The sequence below is a fragment of the Tachypleus tridentatus genome, chromosome 5 (assembly GCF_004210375.1).
Source record: "Tachypleus tridentatus isolate NWPU-2018 chromosome 5, ASM421037v1, whole genome shotgun sequence".
NCBI lineage: Eukaryota > Metazoa > Arthropoda > Merostomata > Xiphosura > Limulidae > Tachypleus > Tachypleus tridentatus.
The window spans coordinates 21,656,704-21,671,619 of NC_134829.1; the positions used below are offsets into that span (position 1 = coordinate 21,656,704).

General features: G+C 32.5%; 1 protein-coding gene across 1 annotated transcript in view; it reads right to left on the bottom strand.

Annotated features, from left to right (window-relative positions):
• Window positions 1–14,270, bottom strand: part of LOC143250239 (nuclear receptor subfamily 2 group E member 1-like) — a 36,632-nt gene extending 22,362 nt beyond the window's left edge. Inside the window, exons 1-2 of the mRNA XM_076500718.1 lie at window positions 14,013–14,270; window positions 13,197–13,315 (exon numbers count right to left, since the gene is read on the bottom strand). Of these exons, the coding sequence (XP_076356833.1) occupies window positions 13,197–13,206 (10 nt within the window). The 5' untranslated portion in view covers window positions 13,207–13,315; window positions 14,013–14,270. The remainder of the gene's footprint in view (window positions 1–13,196; window positions 13,316–14,012) is intronic.
• Window positions 14,271–14,916: the final 646 nt, after the last annotated feature.

A 14,916-nucleotide genomic window follows, 5' to 3' on the forward strand; every position in this document is an offset into this window, starting at 1 on the left:
TAATCTGTATTTCTAAGATTATTTGTTGAACAATGGGCTATCTGTGTTCTGCCCACGCGATCTGTAACTTTATAAACTTTCAGTGTTCCCACCGAACCACCAGAGGGGGGATATTTTTACGAGGTATAATTTCTGTTTTCACCTATGTCAATAACATAAATTAAATACGTTTGTTTTCAAGTTAATTTATTGTTGTTTGTTATTATGCACAAAGTTACATAAACGGCCATCTTTTTTTTCTACCTACCACGGCTATCGAAACCCGATTTCTAACAGTTTAAGTCTGCACACATACCGCTATGCTACTGGGGACTTGAAGTTCAAAAAATTAATAATTTAATCAACCAAAGTTATGACAACTGTAACACGGAAAGAAGACCTTTGTTTATATTATATCCACTGAGAGATGGTTGCAGACCAACATGATAACAAGAGGAAATCCTCAGTAGCCACTGTTGTTATTAGATCTCAAGTCCATTTAGAGAAGAGATAGGAGCTAAAAGTTGATACTTGGAAAAATCTCAGTACCGTAGTATTAGTCTCTATGTCACGACTAAAAACATACAAGTTTGAGAACATCGAATAAGCCAATTGGACATAACATTGTTTTACATTCATACTATTTTAAGATATTAGCTAAAACCAAACAAAGAAAAAGTTCTCAGTGTAAAAGTGAGATTTCACATTCGTTAAAAGTTGGCATAGCTTGTTCAAGTGAAATTATAGCCCATGTTGTAAATCAGAGAGATAAGGTACAAATGAAGTAGCCAAATTTTAAGATGTTTTATTTTTCTATTATTTAAGACGTAAAACTAATCAAAGCTTTTATTCTCGATCCGACCATTGTTAGAGTTTTAGGGATTTTTCTTACATGCTGAAGAACCAATAAACAGAGACTTAATTCAGGAGGACCTACGTCATTGTTCTATGACTTAGCTCGTCTGTCCCACATTTCAGCACATTTAAACGTATTATTGGAAATATGTTCCATTAATATTAAGACTAGTGCCCGTCATGGCCAAGTGGTTAACGCACTCGACTCGTAATCTGAGGGTCGCGGGTTCGAATCCCCCGTCACACCAATCATACTCGCCCTTTCAACCGTGTGGGCATTACAACGTGTATGGTTAATCCCACTATTCCTTGGTAAAAGAGTAGCCCAAGATGGATGGTGATGAGTAGCTGCCTTCCTTCTAGTCTTACATTACTAAATTAGGGACGAACAGCGCAGATAGCCCTCGTGTAGCTTTACGCGAAACTCAAAAACAAACATTTAAGACTAGTTCTTGTGTGTCAGTAATAACGAGTTTTACTTTGTTTAGAACAATAGTTTAACAATGGAAACGAACGGTGCCTTATCAAATAGGTCTTTCACAATTTGTAATGCATATTGGAAGGATTCACACATTTGTGTTATAACATCGAAAAGAAACAAAGAACAGTTTAATGCACGAGCCCTCTGTTTACCTCTGTATGCTTTATTTACATATAATATTTAACAATTCAAGACCTTGTTAACATTCCCAATACCAGTTGGCTTAAGGTTACGTAATGTGTTTGGATATAAAGTTGTTTTGTTTAATTGATAACATATAGACAAATAATTCATTAAAAAATAATACTCCTGATATCACTTCATACTTTTTATGTTAATATTTATACAGTTTTATTCAACTGCCCTAGTTAATATACTTCGATAGTTTTATTAACTGCATAGAACAGTTGCCGATTTTCTGATGAGAAGGAACATAAGTTAGTGTGGTTTGATTCGTTTTGAAGTTCGCGCAAAGCTTCCCGAGAGCTATCTGCTGTAGCCATCCCCAATTTAGCAGTGTAAGACTAAAGAGAAGGCAGTTAGTCATCACCACCCGCCGCCGACTCTTGGGATACTCTTTTACCAACGAACAGTGGGACTGAACAACACATTATAATGCCCCCACTGCTGAAAAAGCGAGCATGTTTGGTTTGACGGGGATCCAAACATGAACGACCCTGAGACTTCAAGTCGAGTGCCTTAACCACCTGGCCATGCTGGGCCACGTATGTTAGAAGGACAGTTAGTTTCAGTTTTCAAGTAATCTGCTTTAAAACTGCTTGGAAGTTCATAGCAATCAACCCATGAACATTAATTCTGTGATTCTGTCATCATTGCACTTGATATTTCAAGATATACAAAATTCTTATAGACTTAGATGCTATACAAGAAATACTGTGTAACATCTGTACGGAAAGTAAAAAATGGTTGAAAGAAGATCAGAAAAACACGTTTTATATGAATGAATAACAGCTTCAGTTTGTTCATCGACGTTTTGAGTAAGAAATGTAAAATATATTCTACCATTTACACGATATGAGAGCTTTTTAGGCCTTTCCATAGTTGGACATGTCATACTTCTGTAAGTCGAATTATAACTCTAAGAACCTGTGAATGATAGCAAAGGAGAAAACATTAAAATATGCCTACTACTTATATCTGTCACATCCAGCGCCCAAAGGTCTTTCACCCAAGGTTCATCAGATTGACTGGGATATGACAGACACAGTATTGATCTGGGAGGTTCACATACATATATCATCAGTTTTCATGAATAACTAATGTATTTGAATCAGATTATGCTGTTGAATTGTAATTATTATTAGTTTTATTTACGTCATTTAAAATCAAATATTTTAACTAAGAATTACTAACACAACATAATATAATTTATGTGTAATACTGTTTCATTCCATTAAGGTTGTACCTTGGTCATAATTGCCATTTATGTCATAAAAGCACAGAAGAAAATTGGTTAACTTTGCCTCAGGAGCTACCGGCCATATAATCAGCCAAACACTGGTGACACTGGATTTCATTTAACATTGAAGTATTGATTTAAACTACTTGTAAGGAGTTGCTAATAATGTATTAAAGGTTGAGAACCACTGAAAATATAAAAATGGAAAGTTGAGTCAGCCAAAAAAAAAATCGTTACTCGGAACATAGAAATTTTAAAAAAGTTTGTCAAAATAAACTGCACACTTGTCTTTAAATCCGTCATCTAGGACTTTCGTAATTATTCAGACTTGCAAATTAACTAGTTTAGTGTTCGCACGAGTTACATGTTCGATGGTCCACAGTAAAGAAGTCGTTTCTCACTGATGGGAATCTATGGTAGCCTTAACTACCAAACATTTCCTTATATAATACTTTTAGCCTTTACTATCTTTAACTAACAGTTCAATTATGATCACTTTAATGCAAACTGCATACAACGATATGCTTCCAATATCCCTTTTGTTTTAGACTACCTATGAATTCACGTGGTATTGTTTGACAATACCGTTGTGGAGGTTAACGCTTTTAATTGTTATCTTGACTTTGTCAATGGAAATAAAAAATGTAATTCCATAATATTTCATGCAATTGAAAAAAAACTAGAGCAACGCCTGTTCTTTTGTAAACTCAGTTTTCAGCTATCCACAGATAATTCATGATTTTGGTTTAGTTATCACGTTGTCAAAATTCATTTTCAGTCTTTACTAGTAGTTATAATACGGAGATAACTCTCTCTTTGTTCACTTTCAGTTCTTGTAGTTTCACACTTGTACAACGGTAAGTCTGCGGATTTACAACATTTAAAATCAGGGGTTCGATTTCCCTCGGTACACTCAGCAGATAGCCTAGTGTGGCTTTATTATAAGAAAACACTCACACAGTTCTTATGATAAATTCAGTTTTAGTTTTGTTTTACCTAGTAACATTAAATTCTGTCTTGTAGATATTTATTTTACAAGTGTTTAAATAATCAAAAACAATAATTGTTTAAAAAAGTAAAAATATTTATTTATATGTTCATGGAGTCACAGCGTACAATCGTCTTTGTTGGCTATAATTACTTGGCGCAGCGACATGTTTTCAACTAAACGTTCAAACTTTTCCTGTGAAACTTTTTTTTAGCCGCCTGCAAGCTGGAACCGAGCACTTCTTTGACAACCTAGAGAATATTTTGGATATAGCTATGGTTTGGCAGCTATTTCAATTCTTCCGTAATAATAATGGCAATGAGACTGAACTCATCAATGAGGTCGGTAGTAAATATATGAAGCCGACACCAAATGAAATTGACTTTTAATACCGTGCGTAGCTCACGTAACTTTGCTTTGAACAAATGGTTCGTGCGCTACGGCTCAAAGATATTAGAAAGGGGCGGCCCACACCCATATTTATAGCAAAACGACTTCAACGACTAAAAAACATAAACCAGGTTTAAGAAAACCGACCCATAAGTTTATTAGGTTTTATTAAATGAAGTGTACTTTTTTTAATTAACGAAAGTTACTACCGCTTTCACGATGCGACCGTAGCTGAAAGTGACACAGTCCACAATTAGACACGTCATACTAATTATTCTACTGTATGTGTGTAACACGCTCTTGTAATTGTTTAATGACATACATGTGATTGAAAAAACACTTGAAAGCTCAGTGGCCAAAAGTCAATATGTGAGTTAATTTTGTTTGGTTTTTGAAATAATTTCAATTTTCGATGGAACCGAAAAAAAACACATAATGGCCAACGTTTAAAATTTGTTCAGAATACGTTTAGGCTATAAAAGTGATGAAAAGTAGCTGTAGATGGCATAGTCTTGTCGAAAAATTTACAATAAGGTTTTTTTATTTTCCAATCAGCCCGTCTCCAAACTTTCATTTTATCGTGTCTCACATCTCTTACTATAAAATACTTTCATGTAGGCTGCGACTCTATGTGAATTTTTTACTTTTCAGAGTATTATTTCTGAACAAAAAAAAACGTAAACTAATGTACTGCTGAAAATAAAGTCTGAGGGATTTTATGTGTTCGAATTATTTCGTAATTCTTATAAATGGTGTTCGATATAAATGGTAACCACAAAATAGATATTTCATTAAGCAGTTTCACACTCAAAACTACACACGAAAAAACAATCAGTTTGTGAGAGGGAAAAGATCCTCATACATCGCTTCATGAGATGTGAAACATATCTAAACAATACAAGCTGAAGACAGGTTGAAATATTAAGATACCTTCATAGAGCACTTCATAACATGTGAAACATATCTAAACAACACAAGCTGAAGACAATCAGTTTGTGAGAAATATCTAAACAAACAAGCTGAAGACAGGTTGATCCTCATACATCGCTTATCTAAACAACACAAGCTGAAGACAGGTTGAAATGAATCTTCACACTATCTAAACAATACAAGCTTCATAGAGCACTTCATAACATGTGAAACATATCTAAACAACACAAGCTGAAGACAGGTTGAAATATTAAGATACCTTCATAGAGCACTTCATAACATGTGAAAAATATCTAAACAACACAAGCTGAAGACAGGTTGAAATATTAAGATATCTTCATAGAGCACTTCATAACATGTGAAAAATATCTAAACAATACAAGCTCAAGACAGGTTGAAATGTTAAGATCACAACAGAACAAAACTATATGGTATTTTGAATATGCCACAGAAAGTAAATTTAAACTATTTAAGATATATTTCCATGTATATGGCTTTGTTTTATTCTTGCTACATATTCTGTAACATAAGAAGTGAATTTCATTCCAACGGGGAATAACTTGGGAGTCGTATCCGTTACTTTGAATGATCACTACATATTGGTAAACAGTATATGTGTAGTTCCGAAATCTGTATCATATAATTAAAAAAGTACTTCTGAAGGATCTAGTAACTACTTTCTGTTATTCATTTTGATCTGCACAAGTGAAATTTTTATCAGGCTGTATATTCCAGTTTAATGAAAATATAAATGTAAGATCTATAGAAATACAAATAATTATTATAATTTATTTAATCACGAAAGCAAAGTGAATAATTTTAAAACACACATCCAGATTTTAAAAACAACTATGACATCTGTACACGGACTTTTGTGTTGTTTCAATTTGATAGTATGTTTAAGGCTGTCAACTTTTGTAGTTGACAATCACGACTTACTTCCCTTTCTTATTTGCGTATTTTAGGAAATACGAAGATATTAATTACACCACACATAATGAAGTTTCCCACCGAAAAGCACATAAAGATTCATCAAGTTGAAAACCTAATCAGCACTTTTATTATTCAATTCGCAACCATACTATCTTCAACTTGTTTCGACATAAGATAACTGACATTTTATATTAGAGGCTTGCAATCAAATTTGTTTAAAATATATAAATCCAATGTTTAAATTATGTTTTCTACGAAACATATTCAAATATCTGGAGTATATATATGTATATATACATTGCAATCCGCAAAGGTTTCTAAAACATATCACTTTATAAATCCAATATCCTTGTTTTTTTTTCCTTTGCGCACTACTTTTTGATGTTGGTTTATGAAAATGTGATCACCATTAACTTTTTTTTATCACTAAGTGTTGTATTGCATGCCTTATTTAACCAGATTGAAATTCCAAAGTCTCCCGTTGAAATGGAAAGTTGTATATACTAAAATTAGAATCTGAGAAATATATAAGAAAAGAAAAAAGAGAAAAAAAAATCCAAAATCTTCTGATGTGTTAATTAAATTTATGTATTAGTAGTTTTTTAAATATATATAACCATAACGTAAATTTTATTAATTCTGATGGAAGGTTTAATGGAGCTAAAACAACTGGAATTAAACGGTTTGCGTTGCTTCTCATAAAGAAAACAGCAAACAGAATCACTATCACTTGAAAAGTTCAAATATGAAGTAACTTTAACGGTTTATAAAACCAAGTTTGTATTTCATTTGTTTCTACATATAATATACGCTTCAATTAACATGGGTAAATAAATCTAATATTGATACTTATTTATGAATAATTGAAACATTGTAAAAACTATAACAGTAATTTTGAACAACAAACCATTGATTCATTCAGTGTATTAATAAAACTTATTAATTGGTTCGTGCGGGTTTTTAGCAAGCAAGAAGTGTGTATGACCTAAGTTACCTCAACCAGCCGTAATTTAAAAACTTAAAAACGAAACTGTTTAAAAACAAATAAACAAACAAATTTTGATATAGTCAGTTTTTATTATTTTCCTTTATCTGGGGCCCGGCATGGCCAAGCATGTTAAGGCGTGCGACTCGTGCTCTGAGGGTCGCGGGTTCGCATCCCCATCGTGCCAAACATGCTCGCCCTTTCAGCCGTGGGGGTGTTATAAAGTGACGGTCAATTTCACTATTCGTTGGTAAAAGAGTAGCCCAAGAGTTGGCGGTGGGTGGTGATGACTAGCTGCCTTTCCTCTAGTCTTACATTACATTACTAAATTAGGGACGGCTGGCACAGATAGCCCTCGAGTAGCTTTGTGCGAAATTCAAAAACAAACAAACCTTTATCTGGATTTTGATTATAACTGCTTGTAAGTTATTTATAAACATTTTATGCAATAAATATCAAATCATAATGTTGTACAAACGAAATACAAAGAGTTGAAGGAACAAAAGTTGCTGCTTACACAAATTAAGCACAAAACTATACAATGGACTTTTATATGCAAAAACGGCTCGTTTGGGTTGAGAAAATATTTTACATAGAAGAGCGAACATGTGCTAGTCAGGTTCAGTCATCATTTGATTATATTTCTCAACAAGTAGGTTTCTCGACATCACTTTATACAATAGTTATGCCCGCTTCTGGTAAAGATTTTAGGTAGCCTACTATAAACTATCGAGAGAACAGGGACACATATTATTTAGAATGAGAGAAGGTGTCACATTATTTTTTAACAGTCCTAAAGCATGAGATAGGTTCCCTAATGGTAAATTTGAATGAGACCACTTACAGCTCATTTGTCATAATCTATTTTAATATGTATTCTTTGTCTCATTATTTTCGACTAAGACTAATGACTGGCGATTGGTAAACTCGAAATTAGATAAGGCTTAGTGCAACTTCGTCAAAAGTCACTTTTTACAGATGACATTAGATTTGGATATGCTCTCAGCGTATTGCTTAAGTCGACCATCATCCCCCATTCATCATTCCTTTTGTGGCCTTTTTATATTTGATTTGGAAGAAACGTTTCTTTGTTTGTTTTTGAATTTCGAGCGCCTTAACCACCTGGTCCTGCAGGGCCTGGGAGAAACGTGGCTTAGTGATTTGGTCTGTTTTGAATATCACGCAAAGCTACATGAGGGCTATCAGCATTAGCCGTCCCTAATTTAGCAGTGCAAGACTAAAGGGAAGGCATCTAGTCATCACATCCTACTGCCAACTCTTGGACTACTCTTTTACAAACAAATTGTGGGATTGACCGTCACATTATAACGCCCCCATGACTGAAAGATCGGGTATGTTTGGTGCGACGGGGATTCGAACTCTGAGATTACAAATCAAGTGCCTTAACCACCTGGCCATACCAGGCCGTGACTCAGTGAGTTAGATAATATATCTCTAATCTTAGCTTACTTAGTTAGATTACAGAATTTTCAAAAATTGTGAAGGAAATAACTTCATTTGTTTTTTTGTAAAATTTACAGTTTTGGTGAAATAGGAGAGTCTTTTTAGTTTTGGGTTTGTAACTGAATTTTTCTTGGATTTAGGAAAAAGTTACTCATTATCAGTAACTGTAATTAAAGGGCAGCTATAAGTAAAACACAGTTATATGTATTTCTAAAACATGTGAATAATCGCTAAAATGTAAATATATCAATAATTTTACTTAGCCTTCAACCAACTTCCATTTTCGCAATATAATTATTCCAGTGTATTGTTTTGTAGAGTTCTGTAGAGCATAAAGATCACACACTGTACACAGTAAACGACAAATGATTAACCAAATTGACCATTTTGTTGTTGGTATTTCCCAACTGTACACAAAACTTAAGTTTAGAAAGCAGTTTCATAAATAATATTCTGTAATATATTTTCCCTTAAATTATGTTTCATCTCGAAGACACGATAATTTATTGTTTTTGGTAGTGTTTTCCACTACAGTCCCACCTGTTTTTGGGTTTCTTCACTTTTGCAACATTTTTACTACTTTCTCATCTTGGCTCTTAGCTCCAAACAATTAAATTTACCATCGTTTCTCAGATAATTCTAACGTTTATTTTAAGCTTTCTATTAGTTTCCGAGTGCAGTATATGTTTGAATTCTAATACGGTTTAAATGTATGTGTTCATCTAGTTTCCATCAAACAGCCTTAATGGACTCTTTAGAGTAAAAGCTGAGTTAAACAAATATTTTTCTGATTTGTTTCCATATTGTTAATACAGCTACTTTAAACATTCAGCTGTTGAAGTGTTTCCAGTCCTTGCGTCCAACTCAGGCTAAGGTAACTAATCTTGTTATTTTTAATGGTCTTGCATTGTGTTGTCCTGAAGGTGTCGCATTCATAGTTACATTCGTTAAGCCGAATCTCATTGGTAATGTGATAATATCGTTGAATATGTAATATGGTTACTTATATAATACAGTATTGCATATGGAATTTTAAGGTATGTGTGAAACAATAATGTTTGTAACAAAGCAATAATTACTCAATAAAATATTGTATAATCTCAATAATAACAGAACTATGGCTATTTAAAAACAAATCTAGTGATTATAACAGACCAATAGTTACTCACTGAAATATTTTATAATACTCAGTAGTATTATAACATTACAATGGCTACCTGTAAGGCAGTTTAAACCATGTCTTTAATGTTTAACTTTCAGTAAACAATAGTGATAACTAGATATGTAAACTGTTCTGCTGTTTTGTTTGCTTAAAACTGAAATATGTAAATATGGATTGTCTGCGTAACAGTTGCATTCGAAAAACTGTTTAGCTTCAGTTCACTTAATTGCGTTATCTTTTTTAAGTTAGCAAGCTGGAAAGCCCTTGGGTGAAAGTCTTCTGGCCTAGGGTTAAAGACGAAGGCATTAATTAGTGAGGGTGACAATAGGTTGACTTGGTGGAATGAATGCATGACCAAAGAAAACAGGGTGGATCTACACAGTTTTATGTTCAAGTTCATTGATTATTGTTCTCCTACTAAAGCATTACATAATCTTACACAAAAATAAGGCTGTCATACGAAAGGCGGGAATATGCCATAAATAATATGTATCTCATTAATTAAACGCTATTTTTATACATATTATTGTATTTAAGCTTCCACTTATGTATTCAAGAAAAACATATAAGATAAAATATAGATTTAACAATAAATATAACTTTCATATTACAGTGGGATTCGTAATACAGTAATGTATATAAACCATATGTTTATTTACTGCTTTAGTACATATGATACAATAGTGTATGGATAAGGTAGTGTGTGACATATTTTTGTGTATGGATATAGTAATGTATATACACGATGCAGTGGGATATTGATAAATCGGAATATACAATATATGGTATGTGTACGGATACCGTAGCATAACGCGACAGAACAGGACGTGTGATGGAAGAATGTTCGTGGAATTGTAGTGTTAGTTAATGAGCATGATCATAAGATGCACACTATTACAAACATTCCCATTCACTTACACACTATACATTACTGTATCAGTAATACATATGATATGGTAGTGTATATTATTATCATTCAGTATGGTAAACAATGTGAGAAAAACATCAGTATCACAGGAAAAATATTTTTCGTAAGATAATAAAATGTAACAAATTATACCAACACACTAAAGCATTAGAGTTTTAAGCTGACGGCCATCTACCAGTTTTGGTAAATATTTTGTGTCTAGTTTGATAACGGAAAAATACGAGCACTTTAGTTAAAAAGTTGACCGGACTTTTAATTCCTTTTCACAATGAAACGTATAAAAATTCTATGCATGTTGGTTAACATTTTCTGTAATGAATTTGCTGGTCAGTTATTTATTTAGAATATAACTTCAGCAATTCAGCAGTCGCATCACAATTTAGAGAAGTAAATAACCAAACTCAGATGTAGGACAACAGAAGAATAAGTTAAAACATTTGAAAAGGAAAAAAAATTATACTTAAAAACGCCTTCTAAGAAACGTCTTCCAGCAAACAGAGTTGCACCTAGAAGAACCTATTGGAAAACCTAAATACAACATTAGAGTCTCTTTATTTAGGGGCGATGGCTGAATCCATTTAGTTCTTGGTATTTAGCAACTGAGTTAGAATTCTTCAATATGAAACATCTTTTGACTACACACCCGTAGACAGCAGATGATTAACAGCTAGATCTAGTGCTAAAATTTACAAAAGCTTAAATCAGTTTTTAAGATCACGTACTAAACAATCGATTAACATAAATAAATACGTTTTTAGTTAATGTTAACCCTGTTATGTAGTGAATGGCCAAGACACAGTAATTAGACATCTTTGGAGTAGTCTAAAATTTTCTCAACACACTTGAAAGTCTATATTCTGCTATCATGTATTATACACAAACATACACACACAGATATAAATATATATGTGTGTGTTTGTTTGTTTTGAATTTCGCGAAAAAGTACACGAGGACTACCTGCGCTAGCTATCTCTAACTTAATAGTATAAGACTATTATACTATAGTATAGTATAATAGGGAAGGCAACTAATCATCATCACCCACCGCCAACTCTTGGGCTACTCTTTTACAAAGGAATAGTGGGATTGACCGTCACATTATAACGCCTCAATACCTGAAAGATAGCGCATATTTGGTATGACGGTGATTTGAGCCCCTGAGCTTCAGATTACGAGTCTAGCATCCTAACTACCTGACCATGACGAGCCTGAAGATTGGATGTTTCAAGCTTGTACAGGAAGATGATAGATTGCTAAATGTTTAAAATGTTTTTTAGTAAGATAATAGACAGCTAAATGTTTAAATTGTTCTCTAGTAAGATAATAGACTGCTAAATGTTTCAATTGTTCTATAGTAAGATAATAGACTGCTAAATGTTTCAATTGTTCTCTAATAAGATAATAGACTGCTAAATGTTTCAATTGTTCTATAGTAAAATAATAGACTGCTAAATGTTTAAATTGTTCTATAGTAAGATAATAGACTGCTAAATGTTTAAATTGTTCTCTAGTAAGATAATAGACTGCTAAATGTTTCAACTGTTCTATAGTAAGATAATAGACAGCTAAATGTTTAAATTGTTCTCTAGTAAGATAATAGACTGCTAAATGTTTCAATTGTTCTATAGTAAGATAATAGACTGCTAAATGTTTCAATTGTTCTATAGTAAGATAATAGACTGCTAAATGTTTAAATTGTTCTATAGTAAGATAATGGACTGCTAAATGTTTAAATTGTTCTACACTATGGTAATAAAGTGCTAAATGTTTAAACTGCTCTATAGTAAGATAATAGAAGTCTAAATGTTTTGTTGTTTTTTCATATTAAGGTAAAAAGACTAAATACTTAAACTGTTCCATAGAGAGATAGTTGGAGATAAAACGTTGAAATTGTTCTATAAATAGATTATAAAAGATTAAGTGTTGAAATTTCATACAGGAGAATAGTAGAGATCTAATTATCTAAATTGTTCTGTAAAAAAGTGGAAGATAGCTAAATGTTTTAACCTCATACAGAAACGTTTCATTGGATAATAAGTTTAATACATACATGGTAATATTGTGTCATTGATGTGAGGTGTTTAGAACACTACAAACACCTCAAGTAATATTTTTACGAGTAAAAGCAAGTCATGTTTATAAAACATGCAAAAACAATTCAAAAATATATCAAATACGTTTAAAAGGAAATGATTCCAGGTTTATTAAAGGAAATCTCTTCGACCATAAACTAGTTGGTCATAAGATTAATAGCAAGTAATCAACACAGTGCATGTTTTTGAGGTTTTTAAGTGCTAAAAAATAATACAATGTTCCTATTACAACTGTTAGTACTTTGACTACTTAATAGATGTTGTGCTCATTCTTAAGTAATTAATCATTTATTTTAATCCATAAATACACATAAATAAACTTTTGTTTTTCGATGTTCTTATATCGTAAATGAACGCAAACAAATTTACTTTTTTAAGTTTTATTATTTCAAATTTACATAACTTATGTTTATCACCGTCTTTGTATTTTAAACACATGAAAAGTAAATGTATGTTTATTCACCTTTTTTATACCTTGAATACAAAAAAATAAATTTATGTTTATCCTCGTATTTGTATTATAAAGATATATAAATAAGCTTTCGTTTTATGTGCCTTTGTTTTGCAAGTACACATAAATAAACTTACGTTTCTCCATACTGTCGTGGTTAACTCTGACTTAATTTAGAAAACAGATGAATCGTTTCTGACGGACTCTAGTTTAGTAGATACACAGCTTTGCATCGTAAATCTCATTTTGACTGGTGCTGTAAAACGATGTAAGAAATATATACTGAAAGTGGACAGACACATAACAGCTCATAAGTGTTAAGTTATTTCTTACTATGGGATTAAAGTTCTCTTCGATCATCAAAGTTTAAGTTTTTAAAATAATTCTTTATCTCTTTCTCAGGGTCTTGTAAACAGGATGAATGTGTATGTTCGAATCAGTAAAATCTATACACAAATTGACTATTATTACTATACACATAATGATATGTTTAATATTTTGTTGTAACCGCTCTGTGATATAGTATGTTTTCCATTCTTAGTTCTGATATGCAAACAAAATGAAATAAAGCTTTTATTTTGGGGGCATTATTATTATAAATAATTGAAATAAAAGTTATTGTTTTTTAATTGTTGACTTACGGGTAAAATAAATCCTAAAAACAAATTGTAATACGCAAAGATAAATAGTTATGGACGCGTTCAAAGTATTAGTGCTTTGTAGTGAACAAGGTGAACAAACTGCAAACACAGCTTTCTAAATGACTAAAGACACTTTAATTTTAATGTCTCTGGAATTTTAGCCAGATAAATCATAATGATAAACCTACCCACTGTAAAGAGGAAGTTAAACGCTTGTAAAGAATACGGTTTTCAGTAGTTAAGATAAATATTATTAGAGATACTTTAATGTCTTTAGAATCTTAGCTATGGAAGTCATAACGAGAAACTTACCCATTGTAAAGATGAAGCGAAATGCTTTAAAGAATACAGCTTTTAGTAGCTTAGATAAAAATGATTACATCTTTGGTGTAGAATGAAAAAACAGCTCGTGCGAAACGTTCGCAGAAAGAAATGAAACTTTATAAAGAGGTAAGAAAGAACACAAACCGAGTGGTTTTAGATCTGACTGAAAAATTAAATTTGTACAAAAGGAAGTGATGGCTAACCAGTGTCTGCTTTCATGTACGCCAGTGTGTCATCGTTTGAACAAAACACGTTGAGAAAGTTTCCAGGTGTTGCTTTGGGGATGCGCAGCACAACTCAAAGATCAGTCGCTCAATTTTTCTACTCGTGCGGAAGCTAAGCGGTTGACACGAGAGAATGAGCCAGTAAGAGCGACCCGTGCGTGGAACTCACAGCAAACGAGAGAGAAACAGATTAGCATAATAGACACTCCACGCTCATGTTTGCAAGTTACTTATGTACAATGTATTATTTATAAAGTAACAAGAACAGGAGGTTTAAGAAGCTTAAATGACCATTTTGCGAGAAATGGGCTCGTGGGTAGAGATACAGATTAATGTAAAACGAGGTTATTATAGGTGTTCTCTTCCAGTGATATAGATCAATGTAAAACGAGGTTCGTGTAGGTATTCTCTTCCAGTGATATAGATCAATGTAAAACGAGGTTCGTATAGGTGTTCTCTTCCAGTGATATAGATTAATGTAAAACGAGGTTATTATAGGTGTTCTCTTCCAGTGATATAGATCAATTTAAGACGAGATTATTATATATGTCATAATTATTAAGTTATGTTATAACAGAGCCTCGGTTTGAAGATTTGTCAAAATTGATTCTTCTAGATTATAATGAATCAAACCCAAACTTTAGTTTGTCTTACAGGAGTTAAACGTA